We start from the raw sequence: 25,894 nt of genomic DNA on the forward strand, positions 1-25,894 counted from the left end.
CTCATACAGTAGTTTTGTGTGCGCAGATTTAAATTGATTGGATCAGGAACCTCTAAGACATCTGATTCAATTAAAAATCACAGTAAACATTAAGATTGTAATATAAAATGTTTAATATGCATAATAAAAAGCATTGCCATACACTTTGTTTTATTTTGTCCCTTCAAAGTTTAAAAATGGTGGTTTTCCAGTTATGAGAATTAGATGTACACATGTAAAGTTTCACAAGCCTAACACTGCTACAAATCTGGCCATAGTTGGCCTCAGCTGGGTTGTTGTGATAAGGAACAGCAAAATAATGGGGATTTTGCTAACAAAATTACAGTTGCTAGCTCTATCTATACCAGCAACAAGTCGTAGGTAAGTGGTGAATGACATTTGGTTATTGAAAAACAAATGCAGCAAACAAGGTGTTAAATATTTAAAATATTTTTTATAATGTATATATTTATTGTAAGACTACACAATAATCGTACAAGTACAAGGTGTTTACTGTCCCTTTAAGAGACAAAAAATATGATTATTTTTCTTTGTTGCTTATAAAAGAGGCCTTTGTGGGGGATAAGCACAGTATACAGTTTATTGTGTATTACAGTAAAAAAATAAAAACACACGAAAATCCTGAGTAAAAGTATGATTCTTATAGTTTTCCATGTTCAGCTGATCAACGTGCAAGAAAACTAGATTCTTTTATTACATAAAAAATATGTAATTCAAGCATTTTAGTAATATCAGAAACAATTTATGGTAACAAAAAAAAGCCACTGTTTATATTACTTTATAATGGTTAATGTTTCATATATTCTATAGCATAATATATTTACTGCTATTTATTTGTTCCAATACCTTTTGACTATAAAGTTTATTTAAAAAAAAAAAGGGAGGGGTTTGATTTAACTAGAAAGTTTTTTTAACATTATTTTTATGGTGTAACTACACTGGTGTTAGACATTGTTGAAAATAAACTTTCATTAAACTAATGCCACTGTTCTAAGGGGAACAGAAATACAACAAGCAAAACAAATTTACAAAAAGAAAATCAAACCCTGCTACATATCTTAACTTTTCACTGGCTTTAAATAATGAGAATGATAAAACAATGTGCTTTATACTAACATAATAGTGAGGGGATTTTGGCTATAGAAAAACAATTGCAAAAAACAACACAAAAAACAACACAATAATTTATTTTAAAAATGTGTAGACAATGTTATTCAAATTACTTTCCTTTTAAGCATCCTCTTAAAATCAAAATGAAGTATTATATATAGATAGAAAAATGCATAAGAAAACAAAGTACCACTTGTGGGATCAGATACAGCACAAACAACAATACCACAGGCTTCATGACAGAGGCGGAGACAGAGGCAGTGCTAATGCTAATAGATTGATAAATGGCTGATTTGTTACTGACAATAAATGTAATCTTATGTTGTCGCTCTCTTTTTTGTATATGAGCATATCATCAATTAAAGGGATAGTCTAATGCAAATATGATATGTTCTAATTCCTTACAGCAGGTCATTATTTAATTACTGACTCAAGCTTTTAATGTGCTTAAACCCATAGATAAAGTCCTGTTTGGTCAGCCAATAAGGAGTGGCAGCCACATATAGCTGCCAATCAGCTGAGGTGAAAAAGAAAGCATTTACCTATGTGTGTAATGCACAATTATTCAGATAGAACATGCAATCTTAAACAACTTTCCAATTTAAAAGTCATTAAAGGTACACTGAACCCAATTTTTTTCTTTCATGATTAGCAATTTGCTTAAAATTGCATGCTCTATCTGAATCACAAAATAAAAAAATGGGTTCAGTGTCCCTTTAAATAAGCATGTAAAGAAACTTTTTGACAAAATGATGTAAATATTTCACAATTTACAAGTGATTGTCAGGTTTAATAATCATGGTACTGAGGCCTAGGGAAAAACAAGTCAAAATTTAACTTTCATAATTCCGACAGAGCATACGGTTTTAAGAGACTATTCAGTTTACTTACTTTATGAAACTGTGCACAACTGTGCAACTAAACACACTAACAGATGTACCAGCTACTACTGAGTATGTGCAAAAGTTCAGTGTATACGCATAAGTCTGTCATTGGCTGATGGCTCTCACAGGATACAGGTGGCAGGGAAATTTAAGTAAATTTAGAAATTTGTCAGAAAAAAATCCACTGCTAATTTAAATTTCAGAGTAAATGCTATTGTATTGTATTTTTATTATGAACCCATTTATTATGCAATTATACTGTATTTAATGGTCATTTAACCATTTCTCTTGGCATCCTTTGTTGAAATTTAGCTCCTTTCCATGAGAGCATACTGTGGTAAGCACAGGAGCGTGCACGTGTATTGAGTAATATATATTTAACATTTTTGCAAACACTATGCCACGTACCATTTATTAAATGTTAGCATTTGTTAACATTTAAATATTACATATGACTAAAGAGAAACTAAACACTTTAAAGGGATATAAAACCCCATTTTTTTCTATTACAAGAAAACAAAGAAAATTTGATAATAGACGTAAAATGGAAAGTTGTTAAAGAAAATGGTATGCTCTATCTCAATCATTAAATATATTTTTTGGGTATTATGTCCCTTTAATATATTTCAAATGACTTGTTATGCCATCTGCAGAACCTTAAATATATGGCTAATTGCTTCTTTAAGATTTTTTTGTATCTGAAATAACCATTTTTAATCATTGAAACCACAACTTTAAACAGGCTGAGCTTGCAGAAAGAGCAGATATCCTTAGCTATTTCTCTACACACAAATGTCTCCTTATCTTATCTCAATACTTAGATATAGCAATTGAGCATTTTATTAACTATCTCTGCCAGCTGCTGCTACCTCTTGTTTGCATAACTTTTCTATAGAAATGACTGCAGTATTCATATTTTCAGTATAGGTGGTGACTTCAACAGAAAAAAGCCGATATTTCAAATGAAAAAAAGGTACAGGGCTAGTTGTAAACAATTTAATATTTTTCAGCTGGTAAAATAGATCATTGGGGGAACATTAAAGGGGAAAAAATTAAAGTACACTGCCCCTTTAAGTCTCTAACCTTAACCAAGATATAAAGCAATAACAGCCTGACTTTAATTACATAAAAAAATAACAAAAATGAAAGGATAAAATACCTTTGTCTAACACGGGTCCAAAAATAGCCAGGTTGTCATTGACAGTGGTGCAATTCCACCGTCTTCCTCGGAATTGGTGCTGGCACTCTTGAATTCCAATTTTGACTCCCTCAGCCACACTAGGCATGATTTCCAGGTAATTCCTACAGAAACGTAGCTGCTTTATCACCAGACCCGGAATGCTGCCACATAGGTTTGGCTGTGTTCCCAAAGAAGAATATTGATGACTAATTGCTAATGACCTAAAGAAAAAAAAAAATATATATATCAAAACAGCACTTAGCATATGCCGGTAGTACTCACCCTGCCTATAATAGAGAGGTTTGATACAGGAGCCATTAGAAAACTGTTTAAAGCATATACATATATTTTTTTTACAGGAAACAGTTCCCATAGACTGCAATGTAAAGGCACTTTACGTTGCTTTGTGCAGTTATTTTATTAAAAAAATAAAGATGCTACTCTTTTTATTTTTTAATAAACTGGAGTTTGGGAACTTTAAAAAAAAGATCTGACCTCTGGTTAATATTTTTGAGCGCTGATTGCTACCGCAAGCTTGCGGTAGCAATAACCAGCCACCCGTAACGGCTGGTTATTTATCACGCACCCATAATAATAATAATAATTTGCCCATTTGCGGGCGCATGATAAATTAGTGTTCCACTTGTAATCTGCCCCATAATATGATATATAAAGATGTCCAAACGTTGGTTAAATTTATGGGCTGACTTCTAGATTCTAAACAAATTTGTCAAGCTCTGGTGTATTAATTGCTTCCATAAAGGTCAACACCCATACAAAAAATACCCATTATAAATATGAGAAAAACAAATACCAGATACTAAATATGCAAGTAACTTCAAAGTTTTCGTACAACAAACCCAAAGAGGATATTTATATAGGTCATATTGTAAAGATTTGGTTGAGTATACTATATAAGCTACACACTAAAGATAGTCGGCTAGATTACGAGTTGTGCGTTAGGCTTAAAAAGCAGCGTTGGCCGGTCCCAACGCTGCTTTTTAACGCCCGCTGGTATTACGAGTCTTGAAATGACAGGGTCACCGCTCACTTTTTTGGCCAGACTCGGAAATACCGCAAATCCACTTACGTCAATTGCGTATCCTATATTTGCAATGGGACATGCATAGTGCCGGTATTACGAGTCTGACCAAAAGTGAGCGGTAGACCCGCCCCTGTCAAGCCTGGTACCGCATTTTAAAGTCAGTAGTTAAGAGTTTTACACTACAAAGCCGTAGCATAAAACTCTTAACTAAAGTGCTAAAAAGTACACTAACACCCATAAACTACCTATTAACCCCTAAACTGAGCCCCCCCCCCCACATCGCAAACACTAAAATAAATATTTTAACCCCTAATCTGCCGAACCGGACATCGCCGCCACTATAATAAATATATTAACCCTTAAACCGTCGCAAACACTAGTTAAATATTATTAACCCCTAATCTGCCGTCCCTAACATCGCCGCAACCTACCTACATTTATTAACCCCTAATCTGCCTCCCCCAATGTTGCCGCCACTATATTAAATGTATTAAGCTCTAAACCTAAGTCTAACCCTAACCTTAACCCCCCCTAACTTAAATATAATTTAAATAAATCTAAATAAAATTACTACAATTACCTATATAATTCCTATTTAAAACTAAATACTTACCTATAAAATAAACCCTAAGATAGCTACAATATAACTAATAGTTACATTGTAGCTATCTTAGGGTTTATTTTTATTTTACAGGCAACGTTGTATTTATTTTAACTAGGTACAATAGTTATTAAATAGTTATTAACTATTTAATAACTACCTAGTTAAAATAAAGACAAATTTACCTGTAAAATAAAACCTAACCTAAGTTACACTAACACCTAACACTACACTATAATTACATTAATTAACTAAATTAAATACAATTAATTACAATTAAATATAATTATCTAAAGTACGAAAAAAAACACTAAATTAAAGAAAATAATAAAATAATTACAACATTTTTAAACTAATTATACCTACTCTAATCCCCCTAACAAAATAAAAAAGCCCCCCCAAAATAAAAAAAGCCCTACCCTACACTAAATTACAAATAGCCCTTAAAAGGGCTTTTTGCGGGGCATTACCCCAAAGTAATCAGCTCTTTTACCTGTAAAAAAAATTACAAATACCCCCCAACATTAAAACCCACCACCCACACAACCAACCCTACTCTAAAACCCACCCAACACCCCCTTAAAAAAACCTAACACTAACCCCCTGAAGATCACACTACCGTGAGACGTCTTCACCCAACCGGGCCGAAGTCCTCAACGAAGCCGAGAGAAGTCTTCATCCAACCAGGCAGAAGTGGTCCTCCAGACGGGCAGAAGTCTTCATCCAGACGGCATCTTCTATCTTCATCCATCCGGCGCGGAGTGGGTCCATCTTCAAGACATCCGACGCGGAGCATCCTCTTCTGTCCACGGCCAACGACTGAATGAAGGTTCCTTTAAATGACATCATCCAAGATGGCGTCCCTTCAATTCAGATTGGCTAATAAAATTCTATCAGCCAATCGGAATTAAGGTAGAAAAAAATCCTATTGGCTGATGCAATCAGTCAATAGGATTGAAGTTCAATCATATTGGCTGATCCAATCAGCCAATAGGATTGAGCTGGCATTCTATTGGCTGTTCCAATCAGCCAATAGAATGCCAGTTCAATCCTATTGGCTGATTGCATCAGCCAATAGGATTTTTCTACCTTAATTCCAATTGGCTGATAGAATTCTATCAGCTAATCGGAATTGAAGGGACGCCATCTTGGATGACGTCATTTAAAGGAACCTTCATTCAGTCATCGTCCGTGGACAGGAGAGGATGCTCCGCATTGGATGTCTTGAAGATGGACCCGCTCCGTGCTGGATGGCTGAAGATAGAAGATGCCGTCTGGATGACCACTTCTGCCCGGTTGAATGAAGACTTCTCCCGGCTTCATTGAGGACTTCGGCCCGGTTGGGTGAAGACGTCTCACGGTAGGGTGATCTTCAGGGGGTTAGTGTTAGGTTTTTTTAAGGGGGGATTGGGTGGGTTTTAGAGTAGGGTTGGTTGTGTGGGTGGTGGGCTTTAATGTTGAGGGGGTATTTGTACTTTTTTTTTTACAGGTAAAAGAGCTGATTACTTTGGGGCAATGCCCCACAAAAGGCCCTTTTAAGGGCTATTTGTAATTTAGTGTAGGGTAGGGCTTTTGTTATTTTGGGGGGGCTTTTCTATTTTGTATGGGGGATTAGAGTAGGTGTAATTAGTTTAAAAATCTTGTAATTATTTTATTATTGTCTGTAATTTAGTGTTTTTTTTTTTCATGCTTTAGATAATTTTATTTAATTGTATTTAATTTAGGGAATTCATTTAATTATAGTGTAGTGTTAGGTGTTAGTGTAACTTAGGTTAGGTTTTATTTTACAGGTAAATTTGTCTTTATTTTAACTAGGTAGTTATTAAATAGTTAATAACTATTTAATAACTATTGTACCTAGTTAAAATAAATACAAAGTTGCCTGTAAAATAAAAATAAACCCTAAGATAGCTACAATGTAACTATTAGTTATATTGTAGCTATCTTAGGGTTTATTTTATAGGTAAGTATTTAGTTTTAAATAGGAATTATTTAGTTAATTGTAGTAATTTTATTTAGATTTATTGTAATTATATCTAAGTTAGGGGGGTTAGGGTTAGACTTAGGTTTAGGGGTTAATAACTTTATTATAGTGGTGGCGACATTGTGGGCGGCAGATTAGGGGTTAATAAATGTAGTTAGGTTGCAGCGACATTGGGGGCGGCAGATTAGGGGTTAATAAATATAATGTAGGTGTCGGCGATGTTGGGGGCAGCAGATTAGGGGTTCATAACTATAATGTAGGTGGCAGCAGTGTCCGGAGCGGCAGATTAGGGGTTAATAACATAATGCAGGTGTCAGCGCTGTCGGGGGCAGCAGATTAGGGGTTAATAAGTGTAAAATTAGGGGTGTTTAGACTCGGGGTTCATGTTAGGGTGTTAGGTGTAGACATAACATTTATTTCCCCATAGGAATCAATGGGGCTGCGTTAGGAGTTGAACGCTGCTTTTTTGCAGGTATTAGGTTTTTTTCAGCTGGCTCTCCCCCATTGATTCCTATTGGGAAATCGTGCACGAGCATGTTTTACCAGCTCACCGCTAACGTAAGCAGCGCTGGTATTCAGGTGAGATGTGGAGCAAAATTTTGCTCTTCGCTCACTTTTTTGTGGTTAACGCCGGGTTTGTAAAAACCCGTAATACCAGCGCTGTCTGTAAGTGAGCGGTGAGCATAAACTGGTCGTTAGCACTGCACCCCTGTTAACGCAAAACTCGTAATCTAGGTGATAGATTTTGGAAACTGATACCCTATTAAAACGCTACAACTATAATACTGTACCAGAATCCAGCTGTTAGATGCTATAGAAAATTATGTTGATTATAGTTAGACAAGGTTTGATCACCTTACTCCCAGACATTGATACGATGCACATAGTTACACTTTACCCATGTTTAACACATCCTAAACACAGCACTGTTTCAGTTCATTTACTTAGGTATGTGGCATTCAGGCTCAATAATCAATCATGATTTCTGCAAACATGCACATTTATGTGTACAATAAATATATATTGTTTTAATTATATTCAGTTTTAACAGCAATCTAGTTCTGTAATGATTCTGGTTGTACTAATGTCATCTAAAATTGTGGTCCATGATGTTAAAGGGACAGCAAAGTCAAAATTAAACTTTAATGATTCAGATAGAGCATGCAGTTTTAAATAACTTTCTATTTTACTTCTGTTATCAAATTTGCTGTGTTCTTTTGGTATCTTTTATTGAAAAGTAAAACTAGGTAGGCTCATAAGAGCTCAGAAGTGTGCACATGTCTTTAGTACTCTATGGCAGCAGTGTTTACAACATTATTTGTAGCTTTGTTATACAATGTAGCAAAACACTGCTGAGAGTACTAAAGACACGTGCACACTCCTGAGCTCTTATGAGCCTACCTCGTTTTACTCTTCAATAAAAGATACCAAGAGAACAAAGCAAATTTGACAACAGAAGTAAGGTCGAAAGTTGTTTAAAATTGCATACTCTATCCAAATCATGAAAAATGAAATTTGACCTTACTGTCCCTTTAATAAGAAGTGTGTGAAGATATCAGCAACATATGCAGTTCAATTATAATAAACAGTAATTATATAATTATCCAATATGGGGGCAGCTTTTCAAATCATTTAGCTACTTCAATTGTGCATTTTTAAGATAAATCATTTAACATTTCTAAACAACTGTGTTTGACCATGTGGTTTTAAAGAAGCATCAGCCAACATAACTGATACAGCAACTGAAGTTTTCGTCAAACATATTAATTTTAGTGGCTTGCTGCTGGTGCACGTTTGCACAGATATGTAGGTATTGCTGCATCAGTAAGTAATGTGATGCCCCCACCCCTGTAACTCAAATTCTAAATTATATGCACTATATTTAGTCCTCTACTTGCCTGAGATGCTTGAAATACAATCTCACACAATGCCTGCAGCAGCCAAGGGATTACTGAACACTTGCTCCCTGAAAGCGCTTTTAATATTGTACTGTATATATAAAAAAACAGGTTGCGGAAAATCAATTGATTAACAAAGGATCCAGCATATTGTTCAAAGAAATTTGTAGTCTTTGAAATTGTGCTACTACCAAACACTAAATAAATACTAGATAGAATGATGCATTCAAATAAAAGATTAGTCTGTGAATAACATGCAGATGTCTTTATTAAGGTTTCATTAGCTGTTTAAATATTGACAGAATAAGTGTAAAGTTTTAGTGCCTATAAAACAATGGGAGCAGCCATGTTGTAACTTAGGTTACCTTCTCTGCTGTGGCCAATTAGGGACAATTATAAATAGGTAATTAGAGTGTGCAGCCAATGGCTGTGTTGAATATAACAGTGTTCTGCACTTCCATTTCTAACAGAAACTAAAAAGCTCACAGTTTCAGAATGGAATTACAGTAAAACGGAATAAAATAAATAATACAATTATATTGCAGTGTTTATATATATATATATATATATATATATATATATATATATATATTTATATATATAAGATGTATCATTTTAAATTACCATCTCACAGTGTTTAATGTCCCATTAGCTGAAGGAAATGAAAGAAGAAATACATTCCAAAGCAGGACACGTGGAGGTCATAAAATAACTTCTATGATAAAGTATCTTCCAAAGCAGGACACGTGGAGGTCATAAAATTACTTCTATGATAAAGTATCTTAATGGAACAAAATGTGTCAGTTATTCCTTGTGTTTTGTTATGTGCTTATATGTATTACAATTATTTAAATAAAGTAGTGTAAGCTCTATCTTGCAAAAAATGTGTTCCTTTGTTGCCTTTTGGATCTCTGCAGTAAGAAACAAGGTAGGGAGCTCCCACGAATTTACAGACAGCTACTGAGGACACCGTGTCAGAGAACTGTGTGACAGCTGTGTATTTATATAAAGCTGATTGAGAGGCCTTATATTTGGTATGGTGGGGATACACTGTAGCAGCAGGCTGAAGGTTACTGCAGAGCTACCACTTACTCTGTGTAAAATTGTGTTTGAGAAGTCAGTATGTTGCTGGTAAATCATTTTGTGAAGTTTGAGAAATTATATTTGACTTAAAGGGACACTCAAGTAAAAATAAAACTTTTATGATTCAGAAAGAGCAGCAGTTTTAAGACACTTTCCAATTTACTTCCATTATCAAATTTTGCACAGTCTTTTTATATTCACACTTTCTGGGGAACAAGATCCTACTGAGCATGTGCACAAGTTCATAGGGTATACTAGTCTGTGATTGGCTGATGTGTCACATGATACAGGGGGCCTGAAAATGGGAGACAAAATATATTTGCCTGAAAAAAATCTACTGCTTATTTGAAATTCAGAGTAGGTGTTGTTGCTTTGTCTTTTTATTCTGTACTTGTTAATTATGCAGTTCTGTTTTTAGTGGTCCTTTAAAGGAACTGTAAACAGCCTGTAATTACAAGACCTTTCTGTTGTGTCGCTGTAGAATAACATATCAGCCAAGTCTGAACTTTTTAAAAACAATTTAACATTTTTTTTTACTGCAATTGTTTATCAATTGCAAAGTCCAACCATCATTTGTCTTATTTGGAGGAGCCAATCTGTGCTTTAGTCTACAGACAATAAGGCTAGTAATGGTCATACCGTTAGTATGAAATGCATTGTATTACAGTTGTTATATGATAAGCCCAATTAGTGAAATATATGTAGCAGGGTTAGCCTTGATAAGTCAGCATGTGAGAATTAAAAATTCCTTAGGCTTTAGAGATAAATTACATGAACAGAAAGCAACATTATACTGTAAAGATGTTTCATTATGCATAACTAAACATTTTATATAAAAATCTCAAGGTGCTTTCTGTCCCTTTAAGTGACTTTACACAGTTATTGAAAGTGATTACATAATTGTGGCTTAACATAAAGTAATTGTCTGTATCCAAAGTTAATATTTATATCTTATTTACAAGAAAGAAAATGACCCTGCACCAGTTGTACCATACATTGGTCTAGTTTCCATCGAGGTGGTTAAGCTTGGATACTGATGGTAACATAAAAATTCTCCATAGACTTTAATGGAGATAAAGGTTTTTAGCACCAGTTTCTGACCTTTACCTCCTCAATGGAAACTAGCCCATAGTTAGCAGTTTTAGCTTCTCCAAATTATAATCTAGAACTCTCACTGCTTTTACTGAAAAGCTGTGGGCTCATTTCCATTGAGTTGTAATTTGGTCACAAACCAATAAATATGCTGGTGGAAGCAATTTCGTTTATCAAATGCTTCAGATGGTGCGTTATACCTCCATATAGCCTGGCAAAAACATTTTTGCATCCCATAGAAAGTATTAAAAGCCGTTAAGCGATAACTTATACAAGGTTTCCAATGAAAGTGCAAACCGTTAATACACTGGCTTAGTTTCCATTGAGGTGGTAAAGTTTGGAAAATGGTGGTAAAATAAAAAATATCCATAGACTTTAATGGAGATAAATGTTTTTATCACCAGTTTCAAAACTTTACCAACTCAATGGAGACTAGGCCACTGTCGGAGGCTGCCCATAAAGTATCACACATTACAGAATGCTCAACTAGGTGTAGAAAATAGCTTTTTGCGGCCTGGTTCCCATTGAAATGTTAATGTTCTTATGGAAATATCAATATGTATGTACAGTACATACAAAAATATATGCACACAAAATATTTACATATTTCAAACTAGACCTATGCATAGGACAGCAATAATTATTACATATATCAATAAATTGGAAAATAAATAATAATAATAAAAAAAAGAAATAAGGGATGGAAATGAAAAAAGGGATGGGCTAAATATGTTAATAAAATAAGAGCAAAAAGAAAATCAAATAAACCAAAAAATAACATTGGAAAAAAACTTTAAGAGAGATAAAAATGGATATCAATCAAAAAAGGGATGGGCTAAGTGTATAAAGAAATAAAAGAGCAAAAAAAGCCAAAAAAAAAATAATTAATAGGGAAGAGTAGAAAAAGGGAGGATGGGAAGGGGGATACAGGGTAAACTAAGGGCAAAAAAAGGCAGATGGGTATACAGGTTAATGAAATGAAAGACATTTTTTTTTTAATGTGATTTGTGTTTGTATTAAAAAAATGTGTTTGTATATGTGTGAGTTTGTGTATGTGTGTGTGTGAAAACTAATGTGTGTTAATTAACAAATGTTTGTTTTCCTCATATTATCTGAGTCCCAAAATAAGAATATATTAAAAAGAATCTCCAACTCTCCAGTAACTCACAAATAACTATCCAGCCCACCAAACTCCTACAAGCGTAACGAGCTCCCGTATCTTTCTCTCAAGAGGCGATCACAGGTAAAGAGAGTGCAGAAGCAAACCATTATTTTTTTTTGAGTAAGGTTAGGTTACCCAGCATCGGCAGCACAAACTTACATTCAATCAAAAAGAGCAACTAGAAAACTGGTACTAAAACAATCAGAAAGAGCAACTAGAAAACTGGTACTAAAATGGAGCTGTCAGCTACTTTTAGATGTCGGCAACTTCTGTAGTTTACGGCTCCATTTTTAACAACTCAATGGAAGTGAGCCCTGCATGTTTAGCTATTTACTTGCTTTGTTAGCATGCTTATACACTGAGGGAGTGTTTAGTGAGGTTATGAAAGCCATTATAAACTTACTGAGTCAAACAGCTGAGTTTGATAACGTTCACAATATTTAATCTTAATTTCCCCACAACGGCACCAGTTAATACTGATAATGGCTGCAGATCATCAAAAGCTGCTCAATACACAAAACAATACAATTGCTCTCCAGGCTGCTCACATTGAATTCCATAAGGGGGGGACATCTATACCCATGGATTTTTCTTCCCATCTGGAGTACAAACTGCAGGAAAAAAACACAATTGAATGTCCTTTTTTTTTTTTTTTATTCCCCTGAAAGTAGCATCATTTTAGAGGAAGAATTACAAACCATTCTGGAATTTATAGTTCACTATTTCCATCTCAGCATTGCGCCACTGCATTGTACAGTGATTGGGAGAAAGCTTCCTGGAAGGCAGAATGTTTTGCATAAGGTCACACCCCATCCTCCGTGCTGTGAGTGTGCTATGAGCCATGTAGGAGGATTTCCACTTCCCACAACTTTTTAACAGCAGCAAAGAATAAGGTTCCTCATTAATTTAGTCCTCTTACTCACATACTGAAATAGTTTGTTAAAATTTTTTGTCAATAGCACAAATAATGTACTCTCAGTTTTAGGCTTTATATGTATAGGTTAACATATTTGTTCTTTTGTGTTTAATTTGTATTATGTTTTTCTTCTTTATAGCTGTATAATGCAACAGATCAAATAAACAAAGCACTAAATACAAAATTAAACTATATGCTTTAGAAGTTAGAAGTCTGGATAAAGACTTTCATTTTATTACACCCACATTTTTTTTTTTTTTTTTTGTAAAAGTGAATTAAGTTTAGCATATAGTGACTCCAAATTTTTTTGTGTACTAGTAAACTAGGACTATTTTTGGGATAATTATCCACCCCTGATGTTATTTTCCTGAGCATATTGTGGAATTATTTCTGCGGACACCCATGGCTGCTCAGCTTTAACCAAATGACCAGGCCACCTCATCTTTCTGATGTTGCAACTGTCAATATATTGTAGATATGCTTTGTTTGTGTGTTTACATTTAAATGATGGTGATAACATGTCCCGTATTGTTTTTTGTTGGGGGGGTTCTCCTCATTTGCATTGGCAGTGATATCTTGTTTTTGGGGTCTAAGAATGTGCACATTGGTGGTCGATATTGTTTATCCATTGTGTTTTATTGGTCGATCTGTGGGTTGTGAGCATATTTCAAGTGCCTTTGGCTGTGGTTGAAGCTGTCCATGCTTTGTATCGGTTAATTTTCCTATATACAATCTGATATTTTTTAAACATTGGAAATGGTGCTATTGAAAGCTAAAACATTGACAAAAACAGGATTGACCAGATTAAAATCCACCTCTATGTTTATCTCAATACTTCTACAGTATAATAAATATAACATTATCCTTGGAATAGCAAATGCATTGATGCTTAGTGCAGATACTTTGCTTCCTAGAAATCTCTTCACTTTTAGGGGACCTTGCAATCTAATAATTACATTTTTGATTAATTAGATCCTTTTATGATTACATTAGAGTTATGTGGTAATATATGTGTTTAACCATACCAAAGGAGTTCACTTAAAGGGACACTGAACCCACATTTTTTTTCTTTCATGATTCAGATAGAGCATGCAATTTTAAGCAACTTTTTAATTTACTCCTATTATCAATTTTTCTTTGTTCTCTTGGTATCTTTATTTAAAAAAGCAGAAATATAAGCTTACAAGCCGGCCCATCTTTGGTTCAGCACCTAGGTTGTACTTGCTGATTGGTGGCTAAATGGTATTCACCAATCAGCAAGCGCTATCCAGGGTGCTGAACCAAAAATGGGCCGGCTCGTAAGCTTTACATTCCTGCTTTTTCAAATAAAGATAGCAAGAAAACGTAGACAAATTGATAATAGGAGTAAATTAGAAAGTTGCTTAAAATTGCATGCTCTATCTGAATCATGAAAGAAAAAAAATTGGGGTTCAGTATCCCTTTAAGTCTAAATTCAACTTTCATGATTCAGATAGAGCATGCAATTGTTTGAGACTTTACAATTTACATCCATTATCAATTGTAGCATAGTCTTTTTATATGCACACTTTCTGAGGCAACTCACAGTGTATGAGTATACTAGTCTGTGATTGGCTGATGGCTGTCACATGATACAGGGGCCAGCAAATGTGTAAAAAAAAAAATTTGTTAGAAAAAAAGTAAGTGTTATTCTATTGTCTTTATATTATGCACATATTAAATATGCAATACTACTGTATTTAATGGTCCTTTAAGATAATGCACCAGATGTGCTCCTAAGCTTAAAATGGCTACTGATTAGAAGCTAGAAGCATATGCTACACCTGATAGGTCAAATGGGCGTGAACTGCTCAGCTGTGGGAAGGCACTGCAGTTAATGAGTGTGAGTAATAAGAAACATTTATGTAATAAAAGAGCATGTCCTATTAAAAATAAAAAATAAAAATTGAAGAAATTCTGTTACCCATGAACTGAATTTCTGTGGCAGCAAAAGGGCTAAGTGAATCAGACATATAGTTGTGATTGTCTGGTACTATAAGCAAGCAACTGTAAATCTTTTATTTTGCCCAGTGAAGAAGTAATACATTTCAGTGTGCATACATATAGTCATAAAAATGCCTTACTCCATATTGGGCTGTATTCCTCCCATTGTAGCAAGGCATGCTGGGTAATATATTCATGTAAATGAAAAGTTCCTGCAAATGTTTTTTTTATATGTTCTGTATTTCAGTTCTATTGCATTTCTTTAATTAACCTTTACTCATTTTAAAGGGACATAACGCGTCATTTTAAAGATATATTATATAGAGAGAATAGAAAAGAATTAATCCTCAAACACGCACCTAGCAATTAATTTGGAACACCATATCTAAACCATAAATCCTTATGGTCCCAGATGTGAGCGTGATAAAACTAAACTTTTAATCAAATTATTAAAAAACAGATTGATTAAATTGTCAAATGAAATAAAAGAGAAACACAATATGCACGTAATAGGCACTTCCTGATCTATTCTATACAATATAAACCATCAATCAGGGCAAACGCTTAAAGGGACAGTATACAGTGATTTTCATATAACTGCATGTAATAGACACTACTATAAAGAAGAATATGCACAGATGTTGATCTAAATATCCAGTATAAAAACTTTTATGAACTTACTTAGAAGCTCTCAGTTTAGCACTGATGATGAGGTTTGGCTGGGACACCCAGTGAAAGGGGCTAGGATACCATGACGAGCACTCCCCCCTCCCCCTTCCCTGCATATGAAAAGACATATGACATAAACAAGAGCCAGCAGGAGTCTATAAACATCTGACAGTGTGAGGCTCGATTTGGAGTCTGAAAAACATCACAACGTTTTTAAAAAATAAGCAAAACTATACATTTTGACAAAAACGCTCCCAGATGGGCTATATACGTGGATCATCTACAATCCATGTATGCAAAGAAAAATCTAGTTTACAATGTCCCTTTAAATTATACCAATTACCACATCAGTCACCAACCAAAAGATCCCTATGCTTCAGTATATTGTGTGACTATAATTGGACCATACAATGTCTCATAAAGGTTAGACTTATCTATTTTCATGTGTCACAATGTGGTTATTATTTAAAAAGAGCCTCTGACGAAGTAGGGGGAATCCCTATGAAACATGTAAGGCCACGCCCACCGTCTTTACGCTATCACGGTACTACGTTCAGCAGTTGTAAGTTGCCGGCACTTTATGCTTGCAAACAGCTGACTTGCTAGTTTTGTTTGGCGCTTTTTAACTGAGTAATCATACTCGTTTTAACTGGACTCTTCAAGTTGGGGATAATTTAAAGAACCTGACTCCAGCTAAAAATCGGAAGTAGCGTTATGGAACTCTGAGTGTATATGTTTGTCTTACACCTGACTTCTGAGAGCCTCTGCCATTACGGATGGAGATCTTTTGAGAGACCTATATGGTTCCCAGGTGCCTTTATCATACCTCATTTTGTTTGAGGTCATATCTTGTGAGTTTCAAATTGTTACTGTTAATAAATGTATTGTTTATTCTGATATACTGCACTCAGAGGGGTTGCGCCCTGTTTCTTCATTTTATGTTTTTTATTTAGCTTTTATCCGGTTTCCAGTACCGTGAATTTGATGAGGCAGCAACCCAGAATCTCTGAATCAGCTTTATCATTTGGAAGCAGCATATACTTTTGGTTATTTTTATACATATAGATATTATTATTATTGTACCTTAGTGTGTGGCGCTTTATTCTTTGCATTATTATTTAAAAAGTACTGGGTATTACCACGTGAGCCTATATAGGATATTAATAAATCCTTTGCATCACCCAATAAATCTACATATTACAAATCATACCTAGAACCTAGATATAAGGTGCAGATGCCTACACGCGTTTTGTCGTAACTTTGCCATATCTGGTAATATCCAGTGCATTTTAAAGAGTTTTGGTTAATTAATTTTGTACTTTTACACTGTTTACTTATTTAGTCATTTTAAATATGCATTTGCAGACTTATATACACATATAAATACATATTTATACATATATAGACATATATATATATATATATACATCCATTGGAGCCATTTAAAAACAGGGGAAAAAATTATGCAATATTAATTTTCAATTAAGTGTTATACTGTGTATTTACTGTAAATATTTGGCATTCCAATGCTCTGCACATAGCAGAATATGTTCTATGTATTTATAAATAAATATTCATATATATATATATATATATATATATCTGTATATATCTATTCCTATATATAATCATATAAACACACACATATATATATATATATAAAAATAACAAGAGTATTGCATTGAGCAATGATACTTTTTTTATTGGACGAACTATACATTTATAAGATGACAAGCTTTCGGAAGAGTTCCTTCCTTTATCAGTCTGAAGCAATACTAACCAATTCAATGGAATTTAACAGATTGTATCTTAAAACACAGAATAGCTAAGAAGACAGTGCAGGGAGAGGAGGAGGTGTCGTAAAAATCATGAGGGGGGCTTAGGTAACAGGCAGACAGTGTCCAGTGTAGGAGAACAGACAGGGGAAATATATAGCTTTACATAGAGCATATACTGACATAAAGTTATATATCAATATTGAATCAATATCTATAGAGATGTGAAATTGTATATACAGGGGGAATACAAAAGTTAAGAAAAGACAAAAGTGTGGACATAGGCTTACCTGTGTACCTATGTATAAAGAATGTGGAATATACAATGTAATTGACTAAATGAAAGTACATTACAAAAATTTTTGATAATGTGTTAAGAATCCAGAGTCCACATTTAGTCCAGAATTAAACAGGTTGAAGTGCATTATCATTTTCATTTCAAAGGTTTTTCTTTCCATGGTGTTATTGAAGTTGCCTCTGAGAATTTTGATTTTGAGGTTTTGGATGGAGTGGTCAGGTTGGGTGAAATGGTGACCAACAGGGGTTAGTATGCTTCAGACTTGATAAAGGAAGGAACTCTTCCGAAAGCTTGTCATCTTATAAATGTATAGTTCGTCCAATAAAAAAAGTATCATTGCTCAATGCAATACTCTTGTTATTTTGATATCTAAATCTCTGGACTAACATGGCTACTCCAATCAACGTATATATATATATATATATATATATATAATATATATATATAGATTCAGTTAAGTGAACTCTCACTTCATTCCAAACAACTTGAGGGTGCTTGAGTGGATATAATCTCAAAAAAATACAATGAACCCAGCACTAATAAATACACAGATGAGTGAGTGCTGGGTCCATTGTATATATATATATATATATATATATATTTTTAGCCATTCTGTGTTTCAAGATATGATCTGTAAATTCCATTGAATTGGTGAGTATTGTTTGCAGAATTGATAAAGGAAGTAATACTTCCAAAGCTTGTCAACTTATAAATGTATAGTTAGTCCAATAAAAAGTATCATTGCTCAATGCAATACTCTTGTTATATACAGTATATATATTGATTTCCTTTTGAGACATGGAGGATTTTAATCTCAAACTTTTATCTCCACCATAATTTTGATAAATTTTGATTTAACCCTGAAATGAGCTTTACCTAAGCAACAATCAGAAATCTATCTGCTACTGAAGAGTTCTAATAAGAATGAAACAGGCAAAGTAAATCAAAAGAAAGGTTGAATGACTGCCTTTAGGCCCGAGAATCCTCCTCTGTCACAGAGTCTTACCCACTTAAGGAGCAATAGTCTTATTTCTGCTGAGAAGAGCTAAATAACCCGAGAGTAAGCCACACAGAAATGTAAGTACCATGTGTTCTACACAGTGCGGGGTGATCACACAGCAGGACTGCTGACAGGCTTACAGTTAGTGTATTGTAGGAAGTGTTACTGCCCATTACTAGAGGATCTCACTTTCCCTCTAACCAGACTGTGCTCCAGCTCCTCTCACCAGCAGCAGCAGTTCCTCCTGCAAAAATAGTTCAGGAACTCCGTTCCCATGTGTTCCCGCTCGACTTGACCCCTGTATCTATCTATCTATCTATCTATCTATTATCTATCTATCTATCAATCTATCTATCTATCTATCTATTTATATATATATTTATCTGTCTATTATCTATCTATCTATCTATCTATCTATCTAATTGATATCTTTATATCAAGTATCTATCTGTCTATCTATCTATCTATCTATCTATCTATCTATAAAGTACCTATATATCTATCTATCATCTATCTAACTCATTTAAGTATCTATCTATCTATCAATCTATCATCTATCTATCATCTATCTATTATCTATCTATCTGTATATTATTATCTATCTATCTATGTATCTATCTATCTATATATCTGTCTGTCTGTCTGCCTGTCTGCCTGACTATCTATCTATCTATCTATCTATCTATCTATCTATCTATCAAGTATTTATCTATCTATCTACTATTCTATCTATCTATCTATCTATCTAACTGTCTATCAAGTATCTATCTATCTATCTATCTATCTATCTATCTATCTATCTATCTATCATCTATCTATCCCCCTTTAAAAATAGTAACATTACCTTTTTTATATAACAGCAATGTTTACAAATAGTAAAATGATTTTTCCTAGGTACAACCGGAGACAAAACACATATGGAGATGCTGCGGGTGGTTATACTTTGATTTATAGAGTGGGTTGTATTGCTACTTAAAAGTTGTACACACCCATAAGACATATTCATTATGTAGATAATTTGTGGGCTGGTCATATCCTAATTCTGTGGCAAATCATTGGAATGAATCTGCTTCAGTGTGGTAAAATATAGTTGATATTACAACACTGCTTAAAGCATTTTTAAGTAAGAAATGTAAGTTGAATCTCTTAGGGATTCATGAATTAAAACAGAGAGCATAGCATTGTGGTTAATATTTTTAAACTTCAAAGAAAGAAACGTGGTAAGTGTAATATGCTTCAGGTCTTCACGGGTCTACTAATGATAGCAGAAGTACCAATATTAACTAATGAGCAAGTCTTCCCCCGTTATTATAAAAATAATCATCAATATACTAGTAAGAGAAGGAGACACGCAGCTGTGCACATCAAAGCACCAACCTAATCTTTAACTCATATATATATAAAGTGCTAGAGTAGCATACCTGAACTATAATAATGTTAGTATAGTCAGATAACTAGCAATTAATTATATTCCATCCCTATTAAAAAAAATTAAAATCAGGGCAACGTTTTCATCAAGTTCTTGCTCAAACGGCTGGGATCTTATGATATAAGATGAAAGCATTAGACTGACATTAAGATCTTAGCATATACCAGCACTGCATTAAGCATGAGATGTACTTAAAATCATTTAACACTATCATTTTGTTAGCAATTTTTACAAGGTAGAGCATTCTGGCTATACTTTTCTTGAAAAGTCTGGTGGAATCCATGTTTCTGGCTCTTTTTTTCTGTGACTATTTAGGAGTTTGTGGCCTGAACTAAATAATCTATTTAAGAGGTATTTCCCAGTAAAAGCATGTAAAATAAATATCTGGTTTTTTTTTTCTTAAAGGGACAGTCTACTACAGAATTGTTATTGTTTAAAAAGATAAATAAATCCTTTATCACCATTTCCCCAGTTTTGCACAACCAACACAATTATATTAATACACTTTGTACCTCTGTGGTTACCTTGATTCTAAGCATCTGCAGACTGCCCCTTATCTCAGTTCTTTTTACAGACTTGCATTTTAGCCAATCAGTGCTGACTCTTAAATAGCTCCATGGGAGTGAGCACAGTGTTATCTATATGACACACATAAACTAGCACTGTCTAACTGTCAAAAACTGTCAAAATGTACTTAGATAAGAGGCAGTTCAATAACTTAGAAATTAGCACATGAGCCTATCTTGGTTTAGCTTTCCACAAAGAACACCAAGAGAGCAAAGCAAATTTAATGATACAAGTAAATTGGAAAGTTGTTTAAAATTGCATGCCCTTTCTGATTCATGAGAGTTTAATTTTGGCTAGCCTGTGCCTTTACTTAGACATTTTGGCATAGATTACAAGTGGAGCACACAAATATTATGCATGATTGTGCATTAAAATCTCTCAGGCTTAAAGGGACAGTATACTGTAAAATTGTTTTTCCCTTAATGTGTTTCCAATAACTTTTTTTACCAGCTGCAGAGAATAAAATGTATGAGATTTGCATTTTAAGGTTTATTTGTGTATATGAATTAGCTGATTTTGTGTTTTGAAGCCACAACCTAATAAATGGGTTGAGCTTGTAGGTGTAATCAGATCTCATTACTTTATCACATTGTGTACATATACTTGCTTCTTTATTTTATATCTGTCCGTAAACCAAAGACAAATACTTGGAGAGAATAATGAAAAATTTACATTTTATTACCTTATCTCTTCTATACTCTACTGGGAGTGTAATTTCTTCTGGCTGTGTTTACACAGCTTATCTAGAACTTGGACCTAAGGCCAGAAACTTTCAGAATAGGTAGGGATAACACAGGCTAAATCAACTATTTCAAATGCCAATATAAGTCTAGGGCACGCTAACATCTGGATGTTGGATAATGCAAATGGGCTAAGTCCATCAAATAATAGACTTTTATAGAGGCACACAGTAAAATGAATGTGGGATATCAGTTGATTGCTGATGGTTCTCTAGTAGAGCAGGCCTTCATCTAGTTCTGTGCAATACTATTAAAGGGACATAAAACCCACATTTTATCTTTCATGATTCAATAGAAGATAAAAAAATTAACAACTTTCCAATTCACTTTTTTTTAATCTAATTTGCTTACTTCTCTTTGTATCCTTTGTAGAAAAGCATACCTAGGAAGGCTCAGCAGCAGCAATGCACTACTGGGAACTATATACTGATTGGTATCTGCAGATAAATGCCTTTTATTATTGGCTCACCTGATGTGTTCAGCTAGCTCCCTGTAATGCATTACTGTTCCTTCAACAAAGAATACCAAGACAATGAAGCAAATTTGATAATAGAAGTAAATTGGAAGATTGTTTAATATGTTATGCGCTATCTGAATGTGAAATATAATGTTTGGGTTTCATGTTCCTTTAATAATAATGGTATATCAGGGGTGATCAATTCCAGAGGTTTTGGAACTACATTTCCCATGATGCTCAGCCAGGTGAAATGCTTGCTGAGCATCATGGGAAATGTAGTTGAAAAACCTCTGGAGGGCCAACCTTGGTCACTCCTGGAACTCAATCTTTAAAAAAAGAAAAGAAAAAAAGAACACAACATTTTAATGAGCGCACTTTTATAAGAGTGCCATAAGCATTAATAGTGCTCCCTGCGCTATCTACAGTATTATATTATAGGGCGCTCTATAAAGTTTTGTCACATTAAGATGCTTTGGGTAAAAATTGTAAGTATCCTCTTGTAATACCCCATTCTGTATTATTCTTTATGTGAGGTTGAGCAAAAGACAACACATCCTGCATTATCTATGAAGTCCCACTTGTAATCTAGCCCTTTATGAAGAGATTAAATATTGAGTTGTATGTTCCTTAAAAATATGAAACCCACATTTTTTATTTCATGATTCAGACAGAGCATGCAATTTAAAGCAACTTTCTAATTTACTCCTACTATCAATCTGTCTTCATTCTCTTGCTATCTTTATTTTCAAAGCAGGAATGTAAGCTTAAGAGCCGGCCCATTTTTGGTTCAGCACCTAGGTAGAGCTTGTTGATTGGTGGCTAAATATAAATCATAAAAAAAATAAAAAAATTGGGTTTAATATCCCTTTAATGCATATTAATATTCATTTTCTTAAAGAATTTCCTATTGTTTTTGTGTCTAATCTATAGTATAAAATGTTGTGAACTCACAACATGAAGTTCTCCCAGAAAAAAAAACAACCCAGAACAAATTGATTTCATTGGTACAGGTTGCAGCATGCAATATAATTGAAAAATAAATTGTCATGTCTCTTCAGACCGGTCTGACCCGACTGGAAACATAGCTTACAGCTGTTTATAGCTTCTAAAGATCCTTCTGTACCGTCCCTCCCTCGCAATGTTTTACTTATAGCGCTCTCGTAGCATAAAGGTGCATTTCCAATCCATACAGATATTCTACTACTAAATGCTTTAAATGACATATATTTATGTTTATATTTTGTATCCCCACATGTAAATAATATGTTAGAAAATAACATGTGAGCCCCACCTCAAATAATAAATTAAAAATAACGAAATCGGCAGTTAGCTCCCATCAGAGCAGTGCTGCTCCTGAGACTATCGTTGTGTGCTTTTCAACAAAGGATACCAAGAGAATGAAGCTAATTAAAATTAAATTGTAAAGTTGTTTTAAATTGTATGCTCTTTCTTACTCATAAAAGGAAAACTGCGGGTTCCTTTAAAAGCATGGTATTTATGTAAAAGAGGGCATTTCAAAATATTTTAGTTTCTAATTTACTTATGTTAAAGTGATGTTCCTATGGCAAAAAAATGGTTTTGGATAAACTTGTGCATTTCCACCAATAGAGCTATGGGAGGTGTCCCTATCAGCCAATCAGCATCTGGACACACATTGATTTCCTTAAATTTACCAATTAAATTTGAAAAGGTTTTAGCTTTACCTTTTTTATGCAAAAACATACTGAATACAAAGCTTTGTACAGACACTAATTCAGAGCTTGACAACTCCAGAACCCAGGTTTTGGTTATTCTCCATATATCTATATAAAAATACCACTGTCTGGCTCCTAAAAGTATGTCTGGCTCCTAAATATTCTTACTGGCTTCTAAATTTTAAACAGGTTTGGCGACCCCTGCTTTAATTACATTAGCTTATACTTGTTGTTTTTGCATTTATTTAAAGGGACATGAAACCCACATTTTTTTTCTTACATGGTTTAGAAAGAGAATGTAATTGTAAACAACTTTCTAATTTACTTCTATTATCTAGTTTGCTTCATTCTCTTGATATCCTTTGTTGAAAAACATATCTAAATAGGCTCAGTAACTGCTGATTGTGGCTGCACATATATGTCTCATGTGATTGGCTCACCCATGTGCATTGCTATTTATTCAAAAAAGGATATCTGAAAAATGAAGCAAATTAAGTATTAAATTGTATTCTCTATCTGAATCATGAAATAAACATTTTGTGTTTTATGTCCCTTTAAGTGTACCTTTTTAACTTCCATGGGTTAAAAAAATTAAATATAGAAATCATGCTATATTATTCATTACAATATAATAAATTAAAGACAAATTTCTTTAAAGACCATTAAAGGGACATGAAACCCACATTTTTTCTTTCATGATTTTGAAAGAGCATGCACTTTTAAACAACTTTCTAATTTACTTCTTTTATCTATTTTGTTTTATTATCTTGATGTTCTTTGCTGAAAAGCATATCTAGATAGGCTCAGTAGCTGCTGATTCCTGCACATAGAAGCCTGGGGTGATTGGCTCACCCATGTGCATTGCTTTTTGTACAACTTATAATATTTAAAAAATAAAGCAAAATAAATAATAGAAGTAAATTGTAATGTTGTTTAAATTTGTATTCTCTTTCTGAATAATGAAAGAATTTTTTTGGGTTTAGTGTCCCTTTAAACTTGAAATTTCAACAACATAAAATGTTTCATTATTGCAAGTGAAACATTATTGCAATATACATTAATTATTTATTTTGCTGCCTTTTACTGTGAAATACATCTAAAAATGTGCTTGTTTTACTTTCTCCCAGGGAGGTTTAGGTTAATAATTTTAGGCAATTTATGCAAGCTTTTGTTTACTTTCCCCGCCCCCTCAGATTCTCAGCAGTCACATGTTTGTAAAAGGTGGATTATCAGTTTTGCATAAACAATCATGATAGGAGAAGCATTCTTTGCAATAGTAACTAAGTTGAATCAGTGCTAAACCACCTTAAGGGAAGAGATAAGGGCAAGCTTCCACAGTCTCTCTCAACTGCACATGTGCAAACAGAGTTTGTGCTATATCTGAATATCAGTTTGTGATTGGTTAGCAGGGGTTCTTTTGTTCTGGGGGACAGGGAAATCAGTGAAATAATTAAACATAAAACAATATACTCATTTGACAAAACAAAGCTGCAGTTTTCATTGCAAAATTATTCTCAGATATGAAGGTTCAAAATCATGTAGATTACAATGTGTGTATAGTGGTCCTTTAATAGGAAGTGTATGTTCGTACCAGTGGGTCAAGGTGAAGGAAGATTGCGTTAGGAGAAATTTTCAAATAATGTAAGTGTGTCCCAGGCCTTGTCTCTTTTAGGACTGATTGCTCTCTGGTTGATAAGCAGAACTTCATGGCTTTATTGGTAGACAATGACCTACCTTCCAAGTGTTTTTTTTTTCTCAGTATTAGAACATCCATTTTAAAACAACCAACAATCAAACTGTAATGAGTGTTAAAATGCATTTTTTGTATGATGTAAAGAAAACAGATAACTTTAATGACAAATTATCGGAAACTGCAGAGAAAAGATAATTGTATTCAAAGCAGCTGCATGAACACCCTTTCAAAAGGTCTGGCTCACACCTACTGAGAGGTTCTTTGTTCTTCTGCTGTCTCTTCTTTATGGAGCTTTTCTATAGTCAATACTGTAGCATTGATATTTTCAGTTTAGGTTATGGTTTCAAACAACAAAAACAGCTATTTCCAATGACAAAATAAAGGTGAAGAAGTGACTCTAAAACAATTTAGAAAACTCCAGCAGGTAAGAAGGATCATTGGGAAAATGGCAGGTGGACATGATTCACTGTAGCTTACGCTGTCGGCATTCATCATTGCACAAGCATTTCTTGTGAAATGTGTGAGCAATGCTGCCCCTGCACATTCGCAGCCAATTGGCCGCTAGCAGTGGGTGTCAATCATATTATCGTAATGATTGCAGTCTGCCACCTCTTACGACCGCTGCTTCTTAGCTCCTGATTCCCGCATACCAAAA

At 34.1% G+C, this 25,894-nt stretch overlaps 1 protein-coding gene across 2 annotated transcripts in view; it reads right to left on the reverse strand.

Annotated features, from left to right (window-relative positions):
- LOC128644189 (protein Wnt-3a) overlaps positions 1-25,894 on the reverse strand; it is a 130,650-nt gene that overhangs the window by 27,535 nt on the left and 77,221 nt on the right. For both annotated transcript variants that reach the window (XM_053696892.1, XM_053696891.1), the window contains one exon: positions 3,154-3,395. In XM_053696892.1, coding sequence (XP_053552867.1) covers positions 3,154-3,395 — 242 coding nt within the window. The remainder of the gene's footprint in view (positions 1-3,153; positions 3,396-25,894) is intronic.

Source organism: Bombina bombina, unplaced genomic scaffold (genome assembly GCF_027579735.1).
Source record: "Bombina bombina isolate aBomBom1 unplaced genomic scaffold, aBomBom1.pri scaffold_592, whole genome shotgun sequence".
Classification (NCBI taxonomy): domain Eukaryota; kingdom Metazoa; phylum Chordata; class Amphibia; order Anura; family Bombinatoridae; genus Bombina; species Bombina bombina.